Genomic DNA, 27,697 nt, shown 5'->3' on the forward strand with positions numbered 1-27,697 from the left:
CCAGCCTTGCAGGGAGGTGCAGAAATGTGACTGTGTCTCCTTTTTCCCCATATGTAACTGTGTCTCTTGAACTGGAACAGAACCTGCGTTTGCGGCTGCTCTGTCCTGCAGGCTCAGGTATTAGGGGGAGGAAAGGATGGTTTTTGTTCTGGCACTCGGGACAGTTTCCAGCAGAGGGGACAGAGGTGGCCCAGCATGTGCTCAGGAACCGTCGGTGTGGGTTCATTAAAGGGAAGTTGTGTCTGACCCGCGTGCTTGCCTCCCACAGTGGGGCAGCCCCTGCATAGATGGGCGCACAGCCCTGGCCGTTCCCTCTCCAGGCTGGAATCCTCTTGGGCAGAGCCGGGCACCGTGCGCTGGATGAGGGCACAGCGGGACGGGCTGGGCACTGCCTGGGGGCCGTAGCCCGGAGGCCTCTCCCTTGCGGGCATTGATGAACGTGGCCGTCCGTGGCTCGGACAGGGGGGTCAGTGCGAGCTCTCCGGTGGCACACAGCCCCCAGGGCTGGCCGGTTCCCGCGGTGGCGGTGCTTGGCCGTGAGTCGATGGTGCAGAGCGGCTGTGGGCTGTCCGTCCCCCGGGCTGTTCAGTCCCGCTCGGTGCCGGCCCCGCCCCGGCCCCGCCGCGCCTCACGGGCCCTTTAAGCGCGCGCGGGCCTTTCTGCGCAGCTCTCGCGAGACGCGCGCGCGCGCTCCCGCCCCGCCAGGCGGGCTCCGGACTACGCGCCCCACAATGCCCCGCGCGCGCGCTCGGGGAGGGGCGGCGGCCAATGGCGCGGCGCCCCGCTGCCGGCTCCCCCCGGAAGTGACGTCAAGGGCCCCCATGTGAGGCGATTGCAACACATGGTGCGCGGCGCGGGGGAGCGCGAGCACCGCGTGCGACGTCAGCGCCGCGCGCCGGGGGGAGCGGGCACCGAGCGGCGGGGCCCGACCGGCACCGGCACCGCCCGGGACACACCCGGCCCCAGCGCCCCGCTCCGCGCCGCCCGCCCGCCCCGCGCCGCCGCGCCCGCCGCAGCGCCTGCCGCCGCGGGAGGAGGAGGAGGAGGAGGAGGAGGGAGAAGATGGCGGACGATCCCAGCGCTGCCGACCGCAACGTGGAGATCTGGAAGATCAAGAAGCTCATCAAGAGCCTGGAGGCGGCCCGCGGGTGAGCGCCGGGCCCGCGGGGCCGCCGCCCCGGAGCGCCGGGTGTCCCGGCCGGAGCGGGGCCGCGGCCGGGGCGCTGGCCGGGCCCGCCCGGCGCGGGGGGACGGGAGGCGCAGCCCCGGCCCCGGGGCCCTTTTGTGCGGCCGCTCGGGCCCGGGGGGCGGCGGGAGGGCGGGCCGGGGTCGGGAGGGCAGGGCCGAGTGCGAGCGTGGCCGCGCTTCCCGCACGGGAAAAGGGAAAAGGGCCGCGGCTGCCCCGGGCTCCGCCGGCCCCGCAGCCGCTCCCGCAGCCGGCCCCGGGCGGGGCGGTGCCCCCGGCCCGGCGGGGCTGGCACAGGTGCGGGTCCCCGGTGCCCGGCCCGTCCGGCCGGCCCGTGCCAGCTGGCACCGGCGGGAGGCGGATTCCAGCCGGGGGAGCCGCTCCTCTGTCCCCGTGCCGCCTTGGGCCGCTCCCAAGGGACCGGCTGGGCCGGGGAGGGCGGCGGGGCAGGGGCTGGGGCAGCGCGTACTCGGTGCTTTCCTTACCGAGAGTTGTTCGATCTTTCTCGCCCCTTCCCCTCCCAGCGAAGGTGCTCAGCTCCATTTCCCTGGAAGTAAGCTCTCCCAAAGTTTGGACAGTGGGAAATTTAAAGTCTCTAATTCCCCTTTAATCCTTGCACTTTAACTTTTTTTGTCCCCCCAGAATATCTGTTCCTGCAGCCTGCCCCATGCCAGAAGTGCCTGTTTGAGAGGGCAGCTTGGCAGTGGCTGCTTCCATCGTTTGGGAACCCTCTTGGGCCTGAGGAATTGCAAGACTTCAAGGTTCTGGGGCTGTAAAATAGCAAAGAAAGTGTGTCTGGGCAGACAGCCTGGTAAAATAAAAATGAGGGGTCACTCCTTAGCCGCCATTGTGGCTCCAATTTCCCCGGGCTCACCTGAACAGGTGCTGCTGTAGCTGGGGCAGCACTGGCATCGTTCTGAGGCCAGCTGGCAGAGGCTGAGCTGCTGTCCTGCCATGTCCTTCGTGCTGGTGCTTGGTCTGTGCAATCATTAGCTGAAAACTGACCCAGGCAGGAGGGGATCCCGAGTCACAGGTCTGCCTGGATGTGTTTTACTCTGATTCATGAGCAGCTGTGCAGGGATGGTGGGGGTAGAAGGGAGTGGGGAGCCTGGGCTGCCCTTCTCTGTGGCACACTGGACTTTGGCTGCCCCAGCTGATCGCTGGGCTGAGTCTGTGTGTGCTGTGGGCAGCACAGGCTGTGCTCACAGGGGTCCTGGGAGGCTGAAAAGGCTTGGGAAACTCCAGGCATCCGCTGGAGCTTTGTGCAAGAGCATTTAGGGAGCCTGGGTGGGTTTTGGAAATGTGGAGTTGGAGTTTTGTTTCTCCCTGGTTTGAGCTGTGCCCGTTTCAGTGTTGTTTGGGATGGGTGAGTGCTGCACAGAAGGTCCCAGCAGCTGTTGGGGGGCTCCTGGCAGGTGTCTCCTGTGGTGTCAGCTTCCTGGGGCCACAGCCCAGGGTCTGCCCTGTCTTCCCTCCCCCAGTGATCCCTGGGCAGCTCTGCTGTGCAGTAGAGGTGCCACAGGCACAGTCAGATCCGTGCAGGAGGTTTAGCTGTGCCCCCTGGATCCAGCACATCTCCTGGAAGTGGTGATGCTGCTGTCCCTTAATTTAATCTGTGCCAGCTGCTGAAGCAGCTCCTGAGGAAGGCAGTGCTGGTGCCAGCAGTCTAATCTGAGCCAGGTGATGCTGGTTTGGTGTCTTCCAGGGATGCCTAGCCCAAATGGCCCTGTGTGGGTGCAGTGAGGAGGAGAGGTGCTGCAGCCTCAGCCCCCAGCAGGCCTGGGCTCCCTGGCACAGGAGCTGTGGGGCAGTGGAACAGGCTTTTCCTGCCTCTGCAGGAGTCACTTCCCCTTCCTGTGCAGTGGGCAGACCTGTTCTGGGCTGGGTTAGGGGCACAGCCTTGCAGCAGGGTGATGTGCAGGGCCAGGCCTCGCTGGGAAGGCGTCCCCACCTTGCCTTACTCATGTGCTCCATTAGTGGCCCAGCAGCAGTGTCCCAGTTTCGTGTGCTGGCTGCTCCTGCCGGATCAAAGGACGGGAAATGGAGGAAGCTGGAGTCAGACATTGCCTTGGCACGTGTGGGGGCCCCTCTGCTCTGACCCAGCTCAGGGGGTGGGCTCTCAGTGCAGTCTGCAGGAGGGCCAGGAAGGGCCTTTGTGGGATGGGTGAGGAGAGGGGCAGTGCTTGGTCAGAGCACCCAGGGGAAGGGTTCAAAGCTCAGCTTTCCCAGAAGCTGATCAGCTGGAGGCCAGCAGGGGTAGGGCTGCCTCTCAGACCTGGAGCTAACATCCTAGTGGGAATGCTCTGTGTTGTTTTCCCAGCCCTGCTAAGGAAATCTGCCTTTCTCACTGATCTCTATAGAAAGAATCTGTCAGTTCAAAACAATGAAAAATAATTTTTAATTCCCCAGCCCCACCTCAAAGCCCTGTCTCTGCTGACAGGGACTAGAAGGAGCTGTTATCTGTGTGTTGCTTCCTAAACCAGAAGTTATCTCCTTCCAGCTCTCCAAAGCTGAGTTGCACACTGTGTGGTCCTGTGCAGAGGGGCTGAGTTGGTGTTTGTGATTTGGTGAGGTGGAGGGGTAGCTGGGCTCTCACAGGGTGTGAGGGGAGCACAGGGACCAGTTCAGCCCTGCAGGCAGTGAACCTCTGGCCAGAAGGAGATGGGAGTGCAAGGCTCCTGATGGGGCAGTTGTGGCCTTGGCAGAGTTTAACCTTGTCATGCATCTCTGAGAGCTTGGAGTGCTCAGACTTAGATCCAACATTTCTGCTTCTCCCCTACTGAGGGATTCATTTTGCTTTCAGTACACAGTTCAGTTTTGTAGAATAGGTTTGGAGAAACACTGGGCCCCCCAGAAGCTGCAGCTGTGTCTTTCTCTGTGGGGCTGCTGCAGCCCAAGCAGAAGCAGCATTAGCCACTGTGTTTTCCTTTCTTCTCCTCTCTCTCAGGGCTTTTCTGCTGTTGTTTCATGCAGTTTTTCAGTGTCAGTGCTAAATTGACAATCCCTCTTTGTTCCTTTGGTCTCTGCAGTTCTGAATAGTTAGCTGGCCTATGGGCAGGGTTTTCTGCTAATCTAAGCTGTAAATGCTTGGCAAAATCAAGTATCAGCAACAACAAGCAGTCTCTTTGCTGGGAGAGGACCTGAGATGTCACATTGGAATCATGTTTGGAAACTTCTCCATGTCTTAGAAGTGCTTTCCTCTGCAAACCTCTGCTTGCAATGGTACTGACACCTGCCTAGCCAGATGGGCTTCCAGACTCCAGGTGAGAGTGAAGGGTGTGGAGCTCCCTTACAATGGGAAAACTTTGAGGAACATCCTCTCTGGAGACCTCTCCCTTGTCCTGAGCTTGCTCTGTTGGGAGCAGAAGCCCTTGTTGGTTACTTTACTGGAACAGGGAAAGAGGAGGTGAAGATTGAGGTGTCACTGAAGGCACTGAGTGCAAACACAGCTGAGGCTGGTGTGGGGAGGGACATTTCCCAAATGATGTGCTCTGGAAGGTGGGTCAGACAGGCAAATGCAGAAACAAAGTCTGAACAAGTAACTTATTGTGGTTGTAACTGGAAGAAATGTTTCAAAGCTGGAGGAGGGAGAAATGGCAAGAGAAGGGGACATCTTGGTGTCTCCAGAGTCTTTGGGAGGAAAGCAAAGTGTTGCAGTTCCTGCCTGGGTTTGGATTCTGCCATGTTGAGATTTCCATCTGCTATATGGGAGAAACGGAAGGGGAGAGGAACAAAGTCACCATGAGGGACAGAGGCCTCTCTCTCCTCCAAAGAGAGACAAAGTTCTGCTTGAGTTCCTGGAAAATGGAGCATAGTTCTGCTTGAGGGTGAACAAGCTCACCTGTTGCTTGGACAGAAAAGATTTGCCCACATCATTTGCAGATGGGTTCTTTTGCAGTCTCTCTGGAGTCTTGCTGGTCCTGATGGAAAAGTCCAGCCTTGGAATTAGGTTCAGGCTGCTGCTGTTTCCCAGCCTTGAGGAGCAGGAGGCTGCACTTCTCAACACCTTGTTGTGGGATATGCTGGGATGGTGCTGCTCTGGGACTGGGCAGCTTGGCAGGGCTAAGATTGGCTTGGATGAGCTGATCCTTCTGGGGGATAAGGCAGTTTTAACCTGTTCCACTGTGAGGATGGGGGCCCTTTCCACGAGAGGCCTGAGAGCCCATCTGGCTGTGAGTGAACACCACTGTGGGCAGGGCTGCAGAGCTCCACTGCTGGGGCAGTCAGGGATCACTGGGTCAGTGAGAGCTCTCTCCTGTACAGCTTTGCCTTGCTCCCAGTTTCTTTTGAACCAAGTCCTGGGAAGCCATGGTGCTGGGGTTCTCTCCTGCTGCCTGAGTGAGCTGTATTTCCCACCTGGATCAGGCACAGCTCCTGCAGCACTCTCCTGTGAGTGGGTTGTTCTGCTGGTGGTGCTGCAGGTGCAGTTGTGCTGGGATAACTGGGGGACAGTGTTGTAGCTGAGTTAAGTCCAGCATGGATTCTCCTGCTCCATACAGGAGATTTAGGGTGACCCCTCCACCGTGGCCAGGCAGGACCAGAGCAGCTCTCTTGGCTCAGGGGGTGTCACACAGCAGGAGGAGCATTTAGTGAGGTCTGTCAGCACTGGCTGGTGTCTGCCTGCCCTGCCAGAGATGTGCCAGTGCAGGGGCTCCCTCCCCTGCTCCCAGCCTGGCAGCAGATCTCTTTCCCTGCCTTCTTTATCAGCATCTGTTTGTCATTGTGGCTGTGCCTCGGACCTGAGCTCTGGGTCAGTTTAACTTGATACAGGAGCTGTTTCTGCAGCTTTCCCTCAGGATGGGGGGTGTGATGGAGGCCTTGCCCCTGGCCTGGGTGAGCTGGTGCATTGGGAAGGGCAGAGCCATGCCAAGGTGGTCCTTGGCTTTCCAACTCGTGCTGTGGTATTTGGGCTGCAGCTCTGTTACGTTGTGCCAGTGCCAGTCATGGGAGAGGCTTGAGGATCTCTCCTGTGAGCTGGTGTCTCCAGTGGCCCTCTCTTGCAGAAAGGTCCTGCTCCAGCTGGGATTGAGCTGGGCTGTCACTGTGTGAGGCACAGGTGGGACCAGGGCTGGGGGAGCAGGAGGGTGTGCAGGAATTGAGCTTTACTGACAGTGAGGTTTCTGCTCTGACTTGGTGATGTGACCTTAGTGTGGGGTGTTCAGGGAAGAGGTTGTGGTTGAAGTTCTTACCCAAGGCAGAGTGCTTCCTCCAAGCTGTGCTTTCTCGTGCTGCCTGTGGCAGGGGGAGTTCCTGGAGGAGGTCATGTTTCTGTGAGAGGCAGAGGCTATCATGCCAATAGTGCCTTTTGCTGCTGTGGGGACAGGGAGGAGGTGTTTGCAGAGGGGCTGGAATAGAAACAGTGCAGGGCAGAAGGGAGAGCTGAGGGCACTGTGGCAGCAAAGCACGTGGGATGAGCAGCAGCTGCTTCCACACCATTTCCCTGCTCTGCTGGGCCTCTTCAGGCTGCCAGTGTCCACAGGGCTGGGCTACAAGCTGAACGTGGATTTCATACAGGCAGGGCTGGTCAGAGCTCTCAGGACTAAGCAGTGTCCTGTGTTTCAGTGGTGCTCAGGGTGGGAGGTCTGAGGGAGCTGTGCCAGGTGGGAAGAGGAGCCAGGGAAGCTGAAGCCAGGGACAATGTCCAAAGGGTTGTTGACATCCTGCTGGTTGCCTCAGTCTAATGTTGTAAAACATCTCCTGGGCTCTCACCTGCCTGCTGTACCTGTTCCTTTGCAAGTGCAGTGACAATTAGCAAGTGCTGTTTGGAGAGAGCTCACTGGCAGGTGGCTGAGGAGGACCTGAGCTGGAAAAGTGGCTCCAGATCAGAACTCCAGTGAGTGTCTGACTGCCTGTGGCTGTTCAGCAGCTTGGTACCTCTTTTACAACTGTGTGAATCATTAGTGAGCAGCGTGATTCATGCACAGATCATCATTCACATCGAGCTAATGAATGAGCCCCTGAGGAATGACGTGGTAGGAGATGGGAACAAGCACCTCAAAAGAGGACAGACTTTTTTGGCTTTGTGGCAACTGGATTTCTTTTCCCTCCTGTTAGCCACCTATTCCCATGTAGCTCTGGGGCATTAGCATCTTAATAAGCAAATCTGGATTTGTTTCAGTCCCTCAGTGTACATCTTGTACCCAAATGGCCCATTAGCATAATGCAACAAGTCTTTTAAACTTGGAGCATTAATAATTGGAGAAGGAGGAGGGAGAGCAGGGGAGCTGTGGCAAAACTGAGCCTCCCAGTGAGTCACAAATGTCTGAAGTGCAGAAATGTCTGTTCCACTTCCCAGTAATTGGGCATCCGGGCTTTCTGCATGAGGTCAGATGCAGCCAATGAGGCCTATTCAAAACATGCCTGTGCAATTATGTTTTGTGGTGTGTTGCCTTTGATCCAAGGATTTTGGAGAGGCATTGATTCACCTTCTCCAAGGGGTGTGCAGGATGCACTTGTGCTGATTCAGTGCTTGGGATGAAGTTGGGATCTGCTCCTGGAGCTGCAGGGATGTGGGATGGGGGTGCTGGTGGTGGCCTGAGCAGCAGGATCAGAGCCAGCCCCAGTGTGGGGACAGAGCTGCTGACCTGTCCCTCTGGGTGCTGTGTGGTGGCCCAGGGGCCAAGGGCTCTCTGTCACCTGCTCCCTGTGCAGCCTCAGGCGCAGGAGAGCTGCCAGGCTGTGCTGTGTGACCTGATTCCTGTCTCACCTCCTTTGTCCTGGCACTGAGGGAGGCTGGGCTCAGGGGCAGCCCTGCCTCACCTGACCCTTGCTCTGCTCCTTTGCTGTGCAGCCATTTGCTGCCTCCCTGTGGGAAGCTTTCCCTGGCTGCTGGAGCCAGGGGTGCACTGGGGCTCACTTGTGTTTCCCAGGGTGGGTTCTGGCTGGGTGCTTTTCTCCCTGGCTGGCACTCACAGCTTGGTTGGCATCTGGAGGCCTTTGCTCTCTGAGAAGGTGGTGGGTGAGGGTAGGAGGGCAGGATGCCTTTCCAGGCCAGTCTGAGTGTCTGCTTCAAGCTGGTTCTGGTTACATGAAGTGCTTTTTCTATCCAGTCTGCCAGCATTAGGGGAGAATGATGTACAGGATTCCTGTTGTGGGCTTTGGAGCAGGACTGCAGCAGGAGAGGCTGGCTTTGTGTGAGCCATGGTGGAATAGCTGCATGGTCTCATGCTGTGCAGTTAAGTGGTTTTCCTTTGTCCAGGGGAGAGGTGGCATTCAGAGGCTGGTGGAGGAATTCAGTGTCTGGGGTGTTTCTTCAGTTCAGTGGAGGAGGGGGGCTCAATTTCTCCAATAAATGCTTGTGCTGAAAAGGATTCCTGAGGAATTAATTACTTGGTCTCCTGGCTCTGCAAATCCTCTCCTCATACCCACCCTGCCCCCATCTTGTCCTTTTCCTGTGCTTCTGAGGTGTCAGTGGATCCAGAGAGGTGAACTCTGCCTTCCTTTTGCTTGGGAACTGGTCCCTTCCATACCTTCAAACCCTTCTTTGGGTGACAGGGAAGCCTTTGAGGGTTGGCTTGTATTCATGTTGCCTTTTAGGAGATGATCCAGAGCTCTGGGGTGAAATGCAGGATGCCTCTGGGGGATTGTGGGGTTCCTGCTGAAGTTGTGCTGTACCAAGTTGTGCCTGGCTTTTGGCTCAGCTCCACATTAAACCTCAGAGGGGCTGTGCTGGGTCCCACTGAGCTGCCCCGTGCTGTGTGCTCTGCTGGGTGTCTGTGCAGTGCTCAGGGCCCATGGGCTGAGCAGGAAGGGGAGTTCATTGCTCCTGGTGGAGGCATCACAAACCCTGGTGCCTCCAAGCAGCAGTCAGGCTGGGGGTGTTTGCTGGGTTTATTGCAGAGCATTCAGCTGTACCTTACAGGCTGTGCAGTCTTTGGCTTCCAGGTCATGTGGCCTCTGAGGGATCTGGAGATTCCCTGCTCTTTCCTTGCAGGTTTTCCAGGAAAAGTTGTGCAGCTCTTTCATCAGCTGTTGTCTCTCCAGATTTGGCATCTCAAGTGGACTTGAGGCACTTTGTGTTTGATGAGGGCTTTGTCTTATTGAAAGCCATGAAATCTTTAATGGGTGCAGCTGTGACCTGTTTGTCTCACAGCCATCATTCATGAGTTGCAGGAGTGTGTGTAGAGCTTCCCTCTGGCCAGGTCAGTGCTCTGGCACTCCGGGCAGGATGAGTGGGGAGTGTCTGATGGCCTGGCTGTTGTAAGGGAACCCAAACCAGCAATTTTGTACTTGCCTCTACCAAAGGACACGTCCTTTTTATAGCACTCCATTCAGCATCTGTGCTCAGGTACAGCCTGAAAAACCCTCAGATATTCTTTCCTCACATCCCAGATTTTGTGTGCCCTGGGTGTAGTCCTTCACTGAAGTGCCACGTGCCTGCAGCACTGTGGGTGTTGGTTCAGGAGCAGCTCCTTGGCACCTCTGTGATGTTCCTGGTGCCTTGGATTGCAGTGACATTGCTGCATCTGCCCTGCAGCTGGCTGCACGTGGAACTGCTTTAGCCACCACACAACCTGGCTAGCCTTGGCTGTCCAGGCTCCTTGGGATGTGTTGTGCCTGCCCAGTGATGCCCAGTCCTGGATGAGAGCAGCACAGGGTACCTGGGGAAGGTACCATGGCTTGGGGCACTGTGTGCCAACAGTTGGTTCATAGAAAGCTTCCTGGCTGTGGAATGTGGTTGGGATCAGATTATCTGGGAGCTGCTGGCTCTGTGCTCCTGCCAGTCTCTGGCAGTCACCCACAGGCCTGGTGCTGCCCTTGGTTACTGGGGAGAGCAGGATGCTGATGGAGCTGTGCCCTGTCAAAATGAGCCCATTTGGAGTCCTAGGGAATGACTGCCCTGCCTTGCCTCTGTATCCCACCTTCCACAGAGTGCTGTTAGTGTGAAATGTTTCACTGTGGAGCAGCTACAGCTCAGCTGCTGTTTGTCAGGCCTTCTCTGATAGCACGGGGCAGGCCAGTCACTGCTATTTATATAGCAGGCTGTGAAATTAGTGCTCTCCCGTGCCAGCTCACAGCCCAAATTGCAGGAGCCAGGTGGATTGAGTGCTGTGGTTGTGTGCCTGCTGGAGGGGAGCTGTGCTGGCTGCTGCTGCTTTGGGCTGTGGCAGAGCAGGACCCATTTCACAGCACAGAGCTGTGTAAGGAGGTAGGAGCCTTGTGGAAAACCACCACGTTGCTGTCTGGTGCCAGCTGAAACTGAAGGTCTGAGGATCTGCTCAGCTGTTCCTTCTGGTGGCAGGAGGGTAGGAACATGGTGAGATGGCCCCCCAGAGCAGGAGGCTCCTCTGGCAGCTGTCATGGAAAGTAGTCCATGGCAGGAGGGTGCAGTGCCTGCTCTGTGCCCTTGGCTCTGCTCTGGTGCCTCCAGAGGGCCCCACTCCTGGCACTGAGCATGGGCTGGGAGCAGGGACCCAGCTGCTGCCACATCCCCTGGGCCATTGCTGCTCCTGGGAGGGCCCCAGCCATGCTCCTGGCCTGGCACACAGCAGAGAGGGCTCCTGGGTCCCTCCTCTCCTGGCAGGGAAAGGAGCTGCAAGAAAGGAGTGGCACAGCTGCCCTGCAGCTCTGGGCCCTGGCTCAGTGGTGATTCAGTGCTGCCCACACTGCCACTCGCTGTGATCCCCTGTCAGCAGTTGCTCTGAGGTCTCTGTGTGTCTGGGAGAGCTGTTTGGTGGCACAGTTGTCTAAAATTCCAACTGTAGCAACATTGGAGCTTTAATAATAGAAAGGCTGTCCCATCCACAAACCTTGATTTTCTGAGGAACTTGCTGTGTCCCAAGAGTGAAATGTGCTTATTTTTCCTTCCCCTCTTCCCTCAAACAGCCCTCCAGCACAGTGGGAGAAAGCTAGAGCTCACCTGCTGTGGTGTGGGAAGGTTGGAGCTTTGATCCTTGTCCTCGCTCCTGGAGGTACCTAATGCTGCTAAATCTGAGCCAATTGCCCATTCCTGGCAGGGCTGGCACTGTGAGCAGTGCCCACAGTGCAGACAGTGCAGCCTCCTGCCTCTCCAGAGCTGGCAGAGCTGCCTCCTTGCTTCTTTGGAGTGTGTGGGCCGCTGCCCCTCGTGCTCCCAATCGTTTCCTCTGCCCCTGTCCCCTGAGCAGTGGCACCTGTGGTGCTGGCCTGTGGGCTGGGATGTGCTTCAGACATCACAGACATCTCGAGCTCTTTGGCCAGAGCAGGGACAGCAGTGCCTGGAGCTCTGCAAGCCCTGGCTCAGCTTGGTCCAAAAGCATCAGCTCCCAGCTGCTGTGGTGGAACTGGTGTGCTGAGCAGGGCCAAGCTCAGCAGTGCTGTGATGCCAGGACATGGCCTGGCATGGGGCCCGTGCTACCCCAGGAGTGCTGAGGGGGGTGCAGGGCACGCCCAGCTGCCAGGGTGAGCAGTGCCCCTGATCCCAGCACATCACCTGGCTGTGTCCCATGGCAGGTGTGTGGTGCAGCTGTGCCCCCTTTTGGGAGGCCTTGGGATGGTTCTGGGGAAATTCCTTCCCTCATTCCCAGGTAAGTGTTCTCTGGAGCCCTCAGCTCTGGAGGGGACAGGGTGGGATTTGCAGAAATACCCTTTATCTTGTTGAGGCTGCAAAGACCCAGAGGAGACGTGGAAATTACCTTACTCTGCAGAATAACCTATCTTTTCTGAGTGTTTTTGAACAGCAGCTTTCTTAGAAACCCCTTGCTGCATTTTGTCTCCTTGGGGTGAGTTTAGCAGATGCAGCCCAGGATTTTTTAGGCCCTGCCATACTGCATTAGGGTCTCAGACAGGTACAAGCTTGCTTTGAGAGAGGAAAGCTGCTCTTGCATGGTCAGATAACGAGGTGTTGGCAGCTTGTGAGGGAGTTCTGCAGCCACCCTGAGTGCTGCTGCCCATCTGCTTCAGTGCTGCCTTGCTGGTCTCAGTCTTTGGTTGTTTGCTTGTTTAGTGATCCCTTGGAGTGCTGGGTGCATGGGGACATGGTGACAAGCTGGCTGGTTCCTTGTGCTCTGGGCTTCCAGCAGCCTGCAAGGTGGCTCCTGTGGCAAGCTGCATGCCAGCTGTTCTGCTGGATTCTGCAGGAATTGGTCTGAGCCTGAAATAGCTCTGACTGTGTGAATAGTGGTGAAGCATGCCAAACCTGAGAAGTGCACTTAATGTTGGTAGTGGAAGGTGCTTTTGGATACAAATCCAGACTGGAATTTGCTGAAGGATTGGCCCAGGCACAGTACTGTGCTGTGTTGAACTAGTTGGGGATTTAAATGGGGGGAATGCATCCTCTGAGACCCTTTACATTTGTTTGTTTGCAATAATGAGTCCCAAGGCTTGTGAAGGCCCCTCTGTTACTTGGGGTGGGATGTCCCTGAGGAGCAGTGCTGTGACCCTGCCTGGTGCATGAGGAGCTGTGTGCAGGATCCAGTGGGTGCTCTGTGCTGGCCCCAGTGTTTCTGGGGCACTGGAACACAGCACAAGGCCAGGGGCTGGCATCTGAGGGGGGTGGCTTGTTGAAAACTGAAGAGAGCTTTTCAAATGACTTTTTGCTGAGGAATTGCTCTAGGGAGTGCACACTCAGCCTTCCTCCTTATTGTGCACAAAGCTGGGGAAGCATCTGGAGAGTCAGGCCTGGGAGGAGCAGCTGAGGGGTCTGGAGGGGCTCAGCTTGGAGAAGAGGAGGCTTGGGGAGCCTTCCTGCTCTGCAGATTCCTGCAAGAGGGTTGTAGGTGGGGGATTGGGCTCTTCTTCCAGGCAGCTTGTGACAGGACTTGCTCCCTGCTCTTTCCCCTCTGCCCTCAATTCAGGACAAATTGTGTGCAATCTCTTCCTAGCAGGAGAGCCATGGAGTGCCCAGGGGTGTGACAGTCCCACTCCCACCCTGGGATGCCCTCAGGGGGTGCAGGAAGTTAGGTGTGATGGGCAGAGCTTTCTGATCTCTGGGAAGCTGTAAGACTTTGTTCTTTGAGAGGAGAAGATAACTCGGGAGTGGGGAAGAGTTGCTTTCATTCTGATCAGCCTCTTGCTCAAAGGAGCCTGCTGGGAGTGATAGCCATTATCTGTCCCCTAGGGCTGGTGCCATTCACTGGGTGGGTAATGCTCTAATTGACTGGGCTGTGGAGTATTCTTGGCTGGGGTGACCTGCAAGCCTGAGAGCTGCCAGCATGGCTCACAGCTCCTCCTGGGAATAACACAGGCCAGTCTGGCTTTGTGACTTCGACTGGTGTGGATGGGGAGCTCACATATTAAAACCAATTAGTTGTCTTTAAGGTCAAGGACTTATTTGGCCTACCAGCCTCCATTTCAACTTGGCCTGGATTGAGGATCTTTGGGAGAGGGCTGTACAAGATGTGTAAGGAAGCTAATGGAGTGATGCTTTTTAAAGCACTTCCCTGCTGCCTCTGTAGCCCAAACACTTCAGCAGGACACTGGTATGTGCCAGCCTGAAACAGCAGCCAGCAGGGGCTGGGGTAGGCTCCTTCCAGAAGAAATGTAAAAGAGCAAAACCCTGGGGTTTGATGTCTGAAAAGCACTTTGTTGGTGCTCTGACTCAGAATCCTGAGAAAAGGCTTTTTCACAGAGCTTAGCTGCTTTGCCCTTGAGAGAGCTGGAGGATACGATGAGGGATTTGATTTTTGTGCCATTACTCTAATGGGAAGCATGAGGTCTGGGTTAAATCTGAGACAATGCAGAGGCAGCACTTCAGACATCTGGGATACTTCAATGGCAAATGGGAGGTACCTGCTGGAAGGCAGATGGGAACTTCCCCAATTTTCCTTTTGGCTTTGGGTGGATTTGAACCACAAGGCAGCTTTGGGGATTAAGATTTCTGCAAGACCCACCCAAAAGCCCTAGGAAAAATGAATATCAAACTTATTTTCCTTTAATTTAAGCCTGTCCTGTGATTTGTGGGGTCTTATCTCCTGACTCTGTGCCTGGGGTTGGTGCTGGTGAAGCAGCAGTGTGTGCTTAGCACAGCTCAGTTAAAGCAGCTGCCAGAGCTGATGAGCTGCTCTGGGGACAAAAGTGATAGTGGGAACGCAGAGAAGACTCACTGTGACGAAGGAATCCTTCTCCTTCCATTTTCTGTATTAATCTGAGGAAAACAACGTGTTAAAAGACAGCACTTGGGCTGCTTGGTGCTCCAGCTGTCTGAGAACAAATTAAATGGGCTCTGAGATGTCCTTGAAGTATGTGGCTGCATTGTTTTAAATAATCTCTGCTGGGAACTGCTTCCATTCCTTCTGCTCACAGCCCCTGGTCTGTGCGGCCCTTGCTCTGTACATGTGTTCTTTCTTCCCATGTAGTGCCCTAGAGTGAACAAGCAGCTTTTGGAGGACTTGCTTGGTGGAGGCTGAGCACTGAAGCAGAGCCTGTTTTGGTTTTGTTTTCTTTCCTCTCCCGTTGTTGTCCAGCAGAAGGGGAATTACGCCGGCGACAGTGAAGAAGCGTCCTTGGGGGAGGGAGGAGAGAGGAGGGATTTGGTGTGAGGGTGCTTGTTGCTCTGCTGCCTGCTCACATGCCTGTTTTCCCTCCCCAGCAATGGTACCAGCATGATCTCGTTGATCATTCCCCCCAAAGACCAGATCTCACGAGTGGCAAAGATGTTAGCGGACGAGTTTGGCACCGCCTCCAACATCAAGTCCCGGGTGAATCGCCTTTCCGTGCTGGGAGCCATCACATCTGTACAGCAAAGACTGAAACTCTATAACAAAGGTAACTCCTAGCTTGTGTGGATGCTGGCACACTTCCCTTGCTTGGGAGCAGCCTTAAGTTCCTGCACTATGCAGTTTGCTGCTAATCAGATCTGTTGGCTTGTGCTGCTGTTTTGCACTGATATTCCAGGTATGTTGCCTTGATGGCTGCTTCAGGGGTGGACTTTGGGATTAGAGTAGTAAGGTGGTCCTTGTCTTAAAGGAATGGGGTCATGATTCTGTTCTTAGGGCTGACTCTGCTAAACTTGGCCAGGCTTAAGAGCTGGATATTCTGCAACAGTTCATTTGTGTTAAAGTAGTAATATTCTGTCAAGCAGAAACTTCTGTGTGCCTTAAGCATGGCATTGAGCAGCTGCCATCATTGTGGGGGGAACAGACCCAGGCCATGTCAGATGAGCCCTGGCAGAGTTCATTGTTACTGCTTTTGCACTGGCGTGTGGCCTTCCCTGAGATGGGCACTCTGCAGATCCCTGTGGGGGGAGCAGCAGAGCTTCAGGGGCTGCTCAGCCTTCTCTGGGGGTGTGAGCTTGCAAACTCATGGCTTTGAGAGGCAGCTGCGTGTCTGCTGCAGGTGCACTAAATGAGTTTGTTTCCCATTGTAGAGACCTGGGAGAGAATAAGGTGGGGAAAAGGGAAAATGAAAAGTCTGGGATCTTGATTTCATTGTGCTGGCAGTCAGTTTTTGATGAGTACAGCTTGTCACATTCCTTAGTGATCTAAACCTGCATTGTGTTGTTTGTAGTACCTCCAAATGGTCTGGTTGTTTACTGTGGAACAATTGTGACAGAAGAAGGAAAAGAGAAGAAAGTCAACATTGACTTTGAACCTTTCAAACCAATCAATACGTCGTTGTATTTGTGTGACAACAAATTCCACACGGAGGTAAGAACTCCCCATTGCAGGGGCCAAGCTCTGGGCACAGCCTTGCTGTGCTTGAGCCACAGGAGCAGCAGGAACATGGCCTGGGGAGGGCTCTGGGTGGCTTGGGACTGCCAGAGATGAGGAATGCCTGCTGGAAGGGGCTGAGGGCCTGCCCAGCTCCTCCAGCCCTGACTCTGTAACCCAGACAGGAGCTCCTCTCTGTAACTGGAGGAAGGCTGGGTTTTTCCTTAACCACAGAGGCCCATAGATACTATTGCAAGTCAGGCTTTAAAATACTGCCAAGATATTATCAGTGTTGCCTGCCATGCTATCAGATGTGTTAACTGAGAGCCTTGATGGGGAACTGGCATGTGCCTAATCTGTCTGGGGGGAAGTGGGATTATTTTTATCCAACATCTAATTAAGTGAAATGAATGGTTTGAGGCATATTGAAAGAAATGTGGATTACTGCAGTCAGTGTATTGCCTCTGAGGCTCTTCTGGCTCTGGCAGGTGCAGAGGTCTCAATGTTTGCAGTGCCCCTCACGTCCTTGATGTTTCCCATAATAAATGTATGGCCTGAGACTTGATTGCCTGTTGTCAGACCCATCTGACAGGGCTTGGCAGGCCCTCCAGTGATGTAGTTGTGCTTGTCTGTTTGGGTCTGTGGAGATTTGATCCATAAGTGGCTTCCAGAGGGCAGGAGTACAGCAGGGAAAGGTGTGCTTGTTGCACAGGTGAGGTCCATCCCTACTGTTCTGTCTCCACAAAGGATGAAATCCCAACATGCCTTTGACCTCCCAGGAATAAAAACCTGTGCACAGACACAGGTCTGGAGTTCTGCTGGGTCCCTGTGTCCACAGATGAGTGAAAGCAAGAGGGAAATAAGAGAATTCAGCAGAGAGCCAGGATGCCAGGCCCAGGGAAGTGTTTGTCCCTGCTGCTGTGGGAGGCTGCTGGGTTTCCTCCTGCTCTGGCAGGAGATGAATTCATTTGGTCTCCTGTGCAGCTGCTGCCTCAGGACACTGATTCTATACAGAAGTGCCCAGCAGGTTGTTCCCAGGAGCAGCTACAAACCCACTGGTGCTGGTGTGAGGCAGTGACCTGAGGGGAATCCGTGGGAATTGCTGCTCCTGGTGATGGATCAGTGCCAGCCCCTCCCTGAACGGGCTCTGTGCTCTGCCCTGGCTGGGCTATGGGGATATTTATTTCCCTGGGGATTGCCTGCCCTGCTGGGCTGTGGGGTTATTTATTTCCCTGGGGATTGCCTGCCCTGCTGGGCTGTGGGGTTATTTCCCTGGGGATTGCCTGCCCTGCTGGGCTGTGGGGTTATTTATTTCCCTGGGGATTGCCTGTCCTGCTGGGCTGTGGGGTTATTTCCCTGGGGATTGCCTGCCCTGCTGGGGCTGTGGGCTCTGAGCTCTGCCTTTGCCCCTCTCTGGCTGCAGAGCCTGGAGCCCCTGAGCTGAGAGCAGCTGCTGGGGCACCCACAGCTCCCCTGGAAGGTGAGAGGAAGGGCTGCTCGTCACCTTTGGGCTGCAGAGAGGGACATCAGTGCAGGCTGAAGGAACAGAACAAAGGCAATGATCCCTTGGTGCTCGACAGGTCAGACAGTGCAATTGCTGCCAGAGCTGATCAGGGAATCACTGATCATTGGTTCTGTATGAAAATAAGAGGAAAGCAAGAAATCAGAGCTGTAGTCATGTGCTGCCTGGCAAGAGCATCTGATAAGATATCTTCTAGATATTTTATTGCCTGTGTGGAACTGAAGTAACTCCCCCAGGGGCTGTGAGCCCTGATGTGTCTGAGGGGCAGGATTTACAGTGACTTACTCTGATACCTTGGCTGGAGCATTCATTCCAGTCCCACGTTTTGCTTGGCTCAGTCCCAGTTCAATAGATTGCAGTGTAATATGCCACTTCCTCCTCTCATTCATCCCACTGCTGAGGAATTAATACAGAATATTTACTTTGGCCAGGAGATTCCATTAAACCTTAGCCTCTGTTTCTTCTAAGCTTGAGAGCTGCAGCCTGGGTAGTGTGGATTTTGGAAGAGGATGACTGATGGGTTTTATCCTGTCAGTTCAGCCCAGTAATCAGGCTGACAGCCCTGCAGGCAGCTCCAGATCCCGTGCACTAACCCAGCACCATCACTTGCAGTGTTAAACTGGTGACTTCAAGCAATCTGGAGTTTTGACAAGTTCCCCATCCTACTGATGTGGTTTTGCCAGCCAGAAAGAGGATTCTGGCTATTGCTTTTTTGGGCATGTGTAAGTGAGCAGGAGTGTGTGTGTGTGTGCTGGATGTTTCTGCCCACTCAGACAGCCCCTGAGGCTGCAGCAGCTGAGAGACTGCCTTGAGAAAGGAGTGCAGAGTTTGGATGCTTGGGCAAAATGAACTCAAAAACCTTGATACTGCTCTGTGCTTTGGTTGGGCAACTTAAATGACCTTATGGGAAATAGCTGCTTTTTTTAAAGGAGGAAAATTGAAGAATAGCTTCATTTTGCAGCAAATGTTCTGGCTGTCTTCTCCACAGCCAGTTATGCACAGGACTATTATTGCTGCTGTTCCTTGTGCTCTGTAAGGCTGAATTTGCTACAGCCACTGTAGATTTATTTCATCATTCTGCCTGTGGGACTTGAAGTCAGCAGGTGCAGCAGCCCAGTAGTGGCGCTAGGGAGGCTGTGTCAGTGCTTTGGATTACAAAACTGAACCGACAATGAACTGAGCAAGGTCTGCTTTCCTGGTTGGAATGCCAGGAGAATTACTGAGGAGAATTACTGCTCCAGTTGTGCCAGCCAGAGAGGTGAGGCAGCCTCAGAGAGGTGGGATCCATTGCACTTCACACTCTCCAGAGCCCATCTCCACCGTGACCTCAGGTGGGGAACTGGCAAAGCTGGGAAATCGGGATCAAAATTAAACTTGAGTTTCCTCTGTGCTCCTGACAGTGTTGTATGGGATGGGATTATTTATGGAAGGAATTCCTTTCTGGGAGAGGGTGCCCAGAGCAGCTGTGGCTGCCCCTGGATCCCTGGCAGTGCCCAAGGCCAGGCTGGACAGGGCTTGGAGCAGCCTGGGACAGTGGCAGGTGCTTAAGGTCTCTTCCAACCCAGACAATCCTGAGATTCTGTAGTGATCTGGAATAGTTACAGCTCCTTAATGTGCTGGTTTTCCTCCCCTTTACTGATGCCAATGCAGCCACGAGAGCTGTGAGCTGGGGCTGCTGGGCTGTGCCCCTCACTCTGTGTCCTTTGCAGGCCCTCACGGCGCTGCTCTCCGACGACAGCAAGTTTGGCTTCATTGTAATAGACGGGAGCGGGGCCCTGTTCGGGACGCTGCAGGGCAACACGCGGGAAGTGCTGCACAAATTCACTGTGGATCTTCCAAAGAAGCACGGTAACTCACTGGGCTGCCTCTGTCCTGGGCTGGGATGGCAGGGTGGAACTTGGCCTGTGGGGGTTTAGCTCTGCTCAACTCTGTGCTCCCTTGGAATCTGACAGCAAAGCCTCCAGTCTGAGCCTTCTTGTCAGAATTAATGAATCACAGCAATATTCAGTTGATCTCAGAAGTGGCACTTTTTATTTCTTGCTGCGTTTGACCCTTTCTTTGGCTTTGGGACAGTTGTAAGTCAGTGTTAGTAGCCCAAGCAGCAATCCCACTCAGTGGGGTCATTAAGGTTTGATGTGCTGGTGCTGTGTGCACCCCGCAGGGAGGAGCAGCGAGCTGCTCTCTGCAGGGAGCTCCATGGGGCCTCATGGAGCAAGGAAAATTCGAGTTCCACTCTGTGCTGCTGTGTTCTAGCCAGCCACTGATGAGTTCAGCAAATTGTCTGCTGGTTACTCCCAGCCCACTGTCCTTTGTAGAGTGGGATGGGACAAAATGAAACAAAAGCACTGCCTCCAGTGAGGCTGTGCAGCAGAGACTGCTGGGCTGTGCTGCGTCAGCAGCGTTTGAGGCAGTGTACAAAGGAGATGGCTTCTCTTGAAGGTACAGGGAGAGAAGATGTGCTCAGATGTTCCATTTCTACAGAGTTGTGAGTCTTTATAGAAAGAAAAGAAACATTTTCCTCTGTGGAGAAAAATCTCCTGGTGGGAATGAGCCCTCTTTATTCTCTGAGTGTTCGTGGCAGCCCTTGCCTCGCCAAGTGGCACGCTGAGTTCAGGAGGCTGCAGCCGCCCTTGGCTGTGGTTACTCCGAGCCAGCTGTGTCCTGAGGATGCTGCTGGCATGCAGTGTGTCCCCATGGGTGCCCTGTCCCTCCCTGCAGGCAGAGGAGGTCAGTCTGCCCTGCGCTTCGCCCGCCTGCGCATGGAGAAGCGGCACAACTACGTGCGCAAGGTGGCCGAGACGGCCGTGCAGCTCTTCATCTCCGGGGACAAGGTCAACGTGGCCGGGCTCGTCCTCGCCGGCTCGGCCGACTTCAAAACTGAGCTCAGCCAGTCTGACATGTTTGATCAGGTGAGCAAACCCTCCTGGCTGAGTGTCACTGCTGGGGTGGTGATTCTACAGGGGAATGGAACTCTGGCCTCTGAAGAGATTTGATCAAAACTAAAAATGTGATGCATCCAAAGGAGTCTCCCGTTTCTGATACCTCCTGCAAGGAGCTGAGAGCTCCTGTTCTTGAAATAGGGCTAATAAGAAATCTGTCCCCCCTGGTTTGGAACTGGCATTCACATTCTTTGTGTTCCAATAAAGCAGAAGCTTTATTGGAATAGAACTCCAGTAAACCTAATCCTGGTCCCTGTTGCCTGAAAACTGTGCTTCAGTACTGTGCATTCAAGGTGCCTCAGGTGAAGTGCAGTGGTGAGAGCAGTGGCTCCCATGGCAGGGTGAGGAGTCTGAGCCCTGCTCTGGGCTGGATTCACCATTTCCTGTCTCCTCCTCCTCTCCTTCAGCGGTTGCAATCCAAAGTGCTCAAACTAGTTGATATTTCATATGGAGGAGAAAATGGCTTCAATCAAGCAATTGAGTTGTCAACTGAGGTCCTCTCCAATGTGAAATTCATCCAAGAGAAAAAGCTAATAGGTAAGTGATGCACTGCAGCCTCCTCCTGAGCCAGGTGTGTGCCACAGGTGCCGCTCTCACCCTCCTGGCAGTGCCCTTGTGCTGCCCCAGCCCTGCCATGCTGCCTGAGAGTGGCACTTGCAGTGTTCCTTTTGTCACCTGCACACCTCAAGTGCTGGTATGGGGCAGGGGTTTGGTTGGTTCCTTTTTCCACACCAGCCTTCTTGGACCTTTATTGGAAAAAAGCTCCCAATATTACCAGTTAGATTGTGCCTGGGCCAGTCTGACCCTCGCTGCCGGGCCAAAGGCAGCAACTGCGGTGTATCACCGCAGAGATACCTTGGCTTGCTGGAGATTGCAGCTGGGCACTGAACAAGTCCAGACTTGTTAGGAACCCCGTTTACCTCAGGAGGAATGGCTTCAGGCAATGGTGAAGAGAAAAAGGAGATGGATTCTGCTGGAGGGTTTAATGTCCAGAGGTTTATTCCATGGTTACAGAGGTCTGAACGTGAGCAACTGCTCCAACAGAACCGAGACCGCATGGTCTGATCACCTTTTTAAGCTCAGGGACAGGGGGAGGGGAGGCACAGGCGAGCCACCAACCAGGTGAGAGGGGCAGGGTCTCAGGGGAAGATGACACCCAGCCAGGCCAATGACCCCTGGGCATAGGGGCATCTTTTGAACTTGACCAACCACACGACGCCTTGCTGGAATGTTCAGCCTGATTGACAGGACTCACTCAGCATGGGGGTAAGGGGGAAGGGAGAGAGGCATAGGCACACCTGGGGGAATGACCTGGAAGGCCAAAATGGGACATTACAGCACACCACAACAGACCTTCTCTGTCCTTCCATCAGAGATCCCCTTAGTTCCAGGCCTTGTGGTGGCAGCTGCTTCTCCCAGTTCCTGGCACTCAGATGCAGCTTGTTTGGAGTTGTGTGCTGTGCTGGGTGCTCATGGCAGGCTCTGTGTGCCCTGCAGGACGATACTTCGATGAGATCAGCCAGGACACGGGCAAGTACTGCTTTGGTGTGGAAGATACACTAAAAGCTTTGGAAATGGGAGCAGTAGAGATCCTGATAGTCTATGAAAACCTGGATATCATGAGATACGTCCTGCACTGCCAAGGCACGGAGGGTACGTGGTGCTCTGGGCCATGGGAGCTCTCAGGGTGGGACACCTGAGGGCCCTGGCTGGGATGGGTTTGCTGGAGGAGCTCCCTGAGGATGTCTGACCACAGGGATGTTGTGTAGGGCTCTTTGCAGCTCTCCCAGCCTCTGGGGGGAGAGCTGGAGCAAGCAGGGCTCCAGTGCACAGAGGGAACTGCAGTGCCAGGGGGGCACTTGGTTCCAGGGCCAGCCTGGAACCTCCTTCCAGCTTTGTGAGTGTGGTACCAGAGGGGAGCCTGAGGGGACCTTGTGTCCAGAAACACAATTGCTGGGCCTGCAGCAGGGCCTGTGCCCCTCTGTGTTGGCTCTGCAGCTGCCCTGTGCTGCTGTGCCCTGTGGGTTGCTCACAGAGCTTTGGAGAGGAAGGAAGGCAGTGGTGGTGCCCAGACCCTCTGTGTTGTAGTTGCTGGCTGTGCTCAGTCTCCTGCTGTCTTTAAACTGCATCTTGTAGCCTTACCCAAACTAATACTATCATTTTTTCCTCCCTTCTCAGAGGAGAAGATCTTGTATTTGACACCAGAGCAAGAGAAGGATAAATCCCACTTCACAGACAAGGAGGTATTTCAGCTTTGGGGTTCTGGCTTTGTTCTCAGTGTGTTGGTGCAGAGCTCTGGACATCTGGGCTAAGTTTGTCCCAAGCACCTGAGCACAGTGACCTTCTGGCACTCAGTGACACCTCAGGGCAGGATCCTGTGGCTCTTCCTGTGGAACCCCTTGGATCCCACACCTGCTTTTCTCCATTCTTCCCTGCTGCCAGTGCCAAGGCTGTGTAAATGGGCAGTGCCAATCTTTGGGCACCACCAAACCATCACCTCCAAGGGTTTGGTAGCCCCCATGCAGGCAAGGCCCCAGAGCCATTGCTTCCTGCTTACTGGCACTGCTTTGGTTGTGCAGAGCCACTGTGAGGTCAGGAATGGTGACCTGGATCAGGAGCCAAGGGAGTGTCAGCTCTGGGATGCCTTTGACACCTGGAGCTGTCATTTGCTGCCTGTGCAGGTCAAACAGCCCTCGTGCACCAGGGGTCTGTGTGACTTTGCAGGATAAACTGGGAAAAAAGTGTCCCTTGCCAAAGGGTGGGATCTGTCCCCCTTGGGCTGTGCCTGGGAGCCATTCCCAGCTGTTCCCTCCTGGAGGGAGGGCTGCCAATCCCTGCTGTGCATGGGGGGTTTGCAGTGTTACCTGCAGTGAGGGGCTTCTGTTCCACAATAATCACTGCACTTCCTGCTCAGGAAATGGTGCCTTTGGGCTCTGTGCTTGCATGGATCAGTGTTCCTGCTGGGTGAGGGGCACAGCAAATCTGAATGAGCAGTGGAGCTGAGGTGTACTGTGGAGTGACACTGGAGCAGCAGCATCAAGGCAGTTTTTCTCCTGCTTCTGCACTGAATGTTGTGTTAGAGGCCCAAAACCCCGTCAGTGATTCATTCTGTAGCACCAGGGTTGTGCCTGCCCTTGCCTGGTGCAGTTGTGCCAGGAATGCCTTCCCCCTGGAATGTCCCTGTGGAGGGAGCCCTGGGAGGGCTGCTGTCCCTGCTACAGCTGACAGAGCCATGGAGCCAACCCTGGGAGGGGATTTTCTCAGTACTGAACACACAGGGACTGTAACAGGGCTGTATTATTTATTTTTCCCTTCCAATGTCTCCACAGACTGGGCAGGAACATGAACTCATAGAAAGTATGCCCCTCCTGGAGTGGTTTGCAAACAACTACAAGAAATTTGGAGCAACATTGGAAATTGTTACAGACAAATCACAAGAAGGATCCCAATTTGTGAAAGGATTTGGAGGAATTGGAGGTAAACTGCAAGAGGAAAATCTGTTTGTGTTATTTAGTGGTTGGTTTGATAACCTGGTGCCAATATGAGTGGGATTAATCTTATTCCTGGCAGTCTTGAAACCAGTTTGAGGAACAGTTGTGTTCAGCAGGGTGGATTCATTCCCTGTCCTGTCATTTTCCAGCTGTGTTCCTCAATGCCTGTGTGCTGTGCAGGGCTCAGGGATGGGCTGTGCCCCTGTGCAGCTGCTGGAGCCCAGGAGGGCCCTGGCTCTGTGTGCACAGGGGCTTGGTGGCAGCCCCTGCCCTGCCCTGGGGCTCTGACAACCCCAGCCCTGTTCCTGAAGCACTTGGAGCTGTTGCTCATCTCTCAGAGCCTCCCTGATCTTCTGCTTCTTTTCAAAAGAAAAGTGGTTTTAGTCCCTCCTGGGGAGCAGTGAGGCCTCTGGGAGCCAGTCCTGCTCTGCAGCTCCCTGGCATCAGCCAGGCCTGGCAGAGTGCAGGTGGCTCCTGTGCCAGCCTGGGAACGCCAGCAGTGCCATGGTCCACGTCCTGCCTGGGCTGGGGTTCCAGCAGAGCTGTGCTACTGGCTGGGCTCAGCTCTGGTGGTGGGAACCAGGGAGAAGGGCACTTTAAAGGGGAATTTCTAGGTTACAGAGAGCACCAGTTGAGAGGAAAGAACCTGGGATTGTTTGGCTCCATAAGGAGCAAGGTTTCCAAGTTTCAGGGTTTGTAATTCCAGGAGTCTCTCATTTCCTGCCAGATCCAGCCTCATTGCGTGGTGGGATCCTCTTTGCTCCCATGCCCTGTAGGCTGGAAAGGAAATGTCCTTGCAAATCTCCTTCACCTCAGTGAGTGATTCCAGGGATACAGGATTTCCAGAGCCCTGGGTTGGTGTTTGGGGTAGGAAAAGGAAAACAGACATAAATCCTGCTTTTCCTGCATTGCAAAAGTAGCTGCAGTGCCAGCTGCCCTGTGGATTTCGCTGCCAGGCTGGGTGTGGGCAGTGACCCTCGAGCAGGGATGTGCCCCTGGTGTTGTGGAGATGCAGCCCCAGAACAGGCTCAGCTTTTCCAGCAGGAATCTGGCCAGGCTGGGCGGCTTCCCTGGGGCACGGAATGAATTCCCCGTGGCATTTCCCTCCCAGCTGCCAGGGCTGAGTGAGGAGCTGTGCCTGGGGGAGCTAAAGGCTGTTTCTATTGGGAAAAGGCTCCCAATATTCCCAGTTAGATTGTGCCTGGGCCAGTCTGACCCTTGCTGCTGGGCCAAAGGCAGCAACTGCGGTGTATCACCCCAGAGATACCTTGGCTTGCTGGTGGTTGCAGCTGGGCACTGAACAAGTCCAGGCTTGTTAGGAACTCCGTTTACCTCAGGAGGAATAGCTTCAGGCAATGGTGAAGAGAAAAAGGAGAGGATTCTGCTGGAGGGTTTAATGTCCAGAGGTTTATTCCATGGTTACAGAGGTCTGAACGTGAGGACCTGCTCCAACAGAACCGAGACCGCATGGTCTCATGGCCTTTTTAAGCTCAGGGACAGGGGGAGGGGAGGCACAGGCGAGCCACCAACCAGGTGAGGGGGGCAGGGTCTCAGGGGAAGATGACACCCAGACAGGCCAATGACCCCTGGGCCTGAGTGGCATCCTTTGAACTTGACCAACCACACGAGGCCTTGCTGGAATGTTCAGCCTGATTGACAGGACTCACTCAGCATGGGGGCAAGGGGGAAGGGAGAGAGTATAGGCACACCTGGGGGAATGACCTGGAAGGCCAAAATGGGACATTACAGCACACCACAACATGTTTCTTTGCAGGTATCTTGCGGTACCGGGTGGACTTCCAGGGCATGGAATACCAAGGAGGAGACGATGAATTTTTTGACCTTGATGACTACTAGGTAGTCGAGCTGGGTCCGGCAACACGTGCCTCGCCCCTCCAGCATCCAACCCAAGGAGCAAACTCATGGTGGAAAACACAACTGATCCCTGCCTTAGAATTGGAACATTTCCAGAACTTGATCCACGAGCATTTGGATTTAAGAAAGCAAAACCCTACACTTTGATTTGTCATAGTGTCAGTACAGCAGCAAACTACTAAGTTCCTATATGCCACTCTGGACTAATTTAAAAAGAATCCCAGTTTTTACTTTTACTCAATGGTGAAATTGGTTGCTCTTGTATTTTATGGAAATGATTTTTTTAACCTTCATGATACATTAACTGCTGTAAACCTCTTCCTTCCAAAATTAATAGAAGTAAGATCCTACTGGTTTGTTTCTTTATACTTTGATTGGAGAAATCAATTGCTGCATTTGGCAGCGCCGTGACCCATTTACATGGCATTCTCAGCTTAGCCTGCAGAAGAAATGGAACGAGGTTGGAGCCATAATTCTCTTCAAAAGCTTGAGGAGGCACTGACCTGAGTGCTGGTTCATTACATGTGGCTTGCAAATTCTGATGGTTTGGGGAGGCTCACCAGCCGAACGTGCTTTAATCTATTTGCAGAAACACTGCTCTTACAAACTAGGAAATGCACTTCATGGATTGCAATGAAAATGCTGCTGGAGTCTTGGGCTTAATTTGGATTTGAGCAGTGCAGCCTTCAGGAATTTATTTTTTTTCAGTCTTGACAAAAATAAACATGAGATTTCAGTGAAGTAAGGTACACTTGGCTTTTTGTTCCTCAGTAAGTTTTTCTTTTTGCTTTAGGACTGCGTAAGGTTTCCTTGATTATGTGAATTTGAGCCCACAGGTCTTAAATGGAAGTGGGTGTTTGACAGGAATACTGAGTCAGTGGAGTGAAGGCTGAATTAGTGCTGGGAGTGTGGAATATTTGACTCTGATCCATGGAGCACTGGCACAGCCCTGGGAACACCCAGCTCCCAGCAGTGTCTGTCCTGTGGGGATGTGCCCTGCAGGAGGCAAAGGATCTCCTCTGGATGGTCCAGACTGCCCAGGCTTGGTGTCCTGCCTGTTCCACAGAGCATCCATAGGTCAGGGAGCTCGTCCTTGGGGTGTGTCCAGCCTGCTGGGGACACTCTGGGGGTCAGGGGCTGTGCAGGCCAGGGGAGCAGTGACACAGGGCAGGTCCTGTCCCAGGGAACAGTGACACAAGGGCTGGTCCTGTCCCAGGGAGCAGTGACACAGCTCAGGTCCTGTCCTGTCCCGTGGAGCAGTGGCTCTGTCCCATGGAGCAGTGGCTCTGTGCTCAGTGGCACAGCTCAGGTCCTGTCCCAGGGAGCAGTGGCACAGCTCAGGTCCTGTCCTGTCCCATGGAGCAGTGGCTCTGTGCCCAGTGACACAGCTCAGGTCCTGTCCCTCCCTGGGGCTCTCCCAGCGTTTCTCCCGGTGCTTCCCTCAGGAGCAGCTCCTGTTCCAGCTGCAAACCTTTGCCTCTTGTCCTGGTTCACTTGAACAGAGGGAGCTTCTCTTCAAATTTCTGCCCCACTGTTGTTTGAGGTCCAAAATTCCTGTCCTTGTGAGCAATACCATTTGTCCCCTGGTCCCTGCCCTGGCCGGCGGCTTCGCTGCCATCCCCACATCCAAGCTGGAATCTCTCCCAGGAGATGGGGCTGGGTCTGCTCAGGGCTGAGCACAGCCCTGGCCCTCACAGCAGTATGTTCTGGATTTTGCCATTGTAAATGGGTCTAATGTGACATGACAAGACCACAAAAATTGGTTGTAAATTTACATTTTTGAATATACTGCTTGTTGTTTCACATGATACATTAGGGTATGCAGCTCCTTTTTGTAGTTTTTATTTTTACTATTTAAGTTTGGAAATGATGCCAAATTTTTGTATTTCTTTAATCAATGTGTTCTCTTCAGTGATATATATTGCATTATATATTGATGTGTATATCAATATATACTGATATGTATTACACTTACACATGCAAACACACTCAGTGGGGGTGGGAGATCCTAGCCTTTGCATACTATATAGCCTCTGCAGAGAGATCCCAAGCAGTGATATCTTGGTGTTGTGATGTACAGAAATGGAGAAGAGTATTAAACCATATTTAAGAATATA

General features: G+C 54.2%; 1 protein-coding gene across 2 annotated transcripts; it reads left to right on the forward strand.

Moving 5' to 3' along the window:
* Positions 1-1,009: 1,009 nt before the first annotated feature.
* ETF1 (eukaryotic translation termination factor 1) lies at positions 1,010-27,697 on the forward strand. 2 transcript variants are annotated; one of them, XM_058035024.1, is made up of 12 exons: positions 1,010-1,148; positions 14,694-14,869; positions 15,611-15,750; positions 18,985-19,123; positions 19,994-20,184; positions 20,622-20,751; positions 21,712-21,867; positions 22,393-22,457; positions 23,544-23,691; positions 25,480-26,751; positions 26,890-26,931; positions 26,974-27,697. In XM_058035024.1, exons 1-10 carry the CDS (start codon positions 1,063-1,065, stop codon positions 25,560-25,562), a joined length of 1,314 nt encoding a protein of 437 aa, XP_057891007.1. In that variant the 5' UTR covers positions 1,010-1,062; the 3' UTR covers positions 25,563-26,751; positions 26,890-26,931; positions 26,974-27,697. The 2 variants fall into 2 exon arrangements, with proteins under 2 accessions (XP_057891007.1, XP_057891009.1); XM_058035026.1 differs by lacking the exon at positions 26,890-26,931 and having other exon boundaries at positions 25,480-26,756.

The sequence above is a fragment of the Melospiza georgiana genome, chromosome 15, assembly GCF_028018845.1.
Source record: "Melospiza georgiana isolate bMelGeo1 chromosome 15, bMelGeo1.pri, whole genome shotgun sequence".
Taxonomy (NCBI): domain Eukaryota; kingdom Metazoa; phylum Chordata; class Aves; order Passeriformes; family Passerellidae; genus Melospiza; species Melospiza georgiana.